Source organism: Oncorhynchus masou, chromosome 30 (genome assembly GCF_036934945.1).
Source record: "Oncorhynchus masou masou isolate Uvic2021 chromosome 30, UVic_Omas_1.1, whole genome shotgun sequence".
NCBI classification, from domain to species: Eukaryota; Metazoa; Chordata; class Actinopteri; order Salmoniformes; family Salmonidae; genus Oncorhynchus; species Oncorhynchus masou.
In genome coordinates this window covers 6,751,816-6,752,121 of record NC_088241.1, presented here as the reverse complement: position 1 = coordinate 6,752,121, position 306 = coordinate 6,751,816, and the positions used below count along the sequence as shown (strand labels likewise).

At 50.7% G+C, this 306-nt stretch overlaps 1 protein-coding gene across 2 annotated transcripts in view; it reads right to left on the bottom strand.

The window, feature by feature from the left end:
* LOC135521917 (gamma-enolase-like) overlaps nucleotides 1-306 on the bottom strand; it is a 15,058-nt gene continuing 14,752 nt past the window's right edge. For both annotated transcript variants that reach the window (XM_064947729.1, XM_064947730.1), the window contains exon 11: nucleotides 1-304. In XM_064947729.1, the coding sequence (XP_064803801.1) occupies nucleotides 235-304 (70 nt within the window). In that variant the 3' untranslated portion in view covers nucleotides 1-234. The remainder of the gene's footprint in view (nucleotides 305-306) is intronic.

The following is a 306-nucleotide window of genomic DNA, read 5'->3' as shown; positions in this document are numbered from 1 at the left end:
TCTGTCTGTCTGTCTGTCTGTCTGTCTGTCTGTCTGTCTGTCTGTCTGTCTGTCTGTCTGTCTGTCTGTCTGTCTGTCTGTCTGTCTGTCTGTCGGATTCATTGTAGGTATTTATGTATATCTGTCTGTGTACATCTGTGTCTGTCCATCTATGTCAGTCTGTCTGTCTGTGCCCTGCAGTGATGTGATGTATGTCTGTGATTCTGTGTCAGTGTCCATCAGCCCAGAGGAGTCTTAGAGGGCGGCGGGGTTCCGGAAGTTGTGCCCTGCGAAGCGAGCCTGGTCCCCTAACTCCTCCTCAATCCT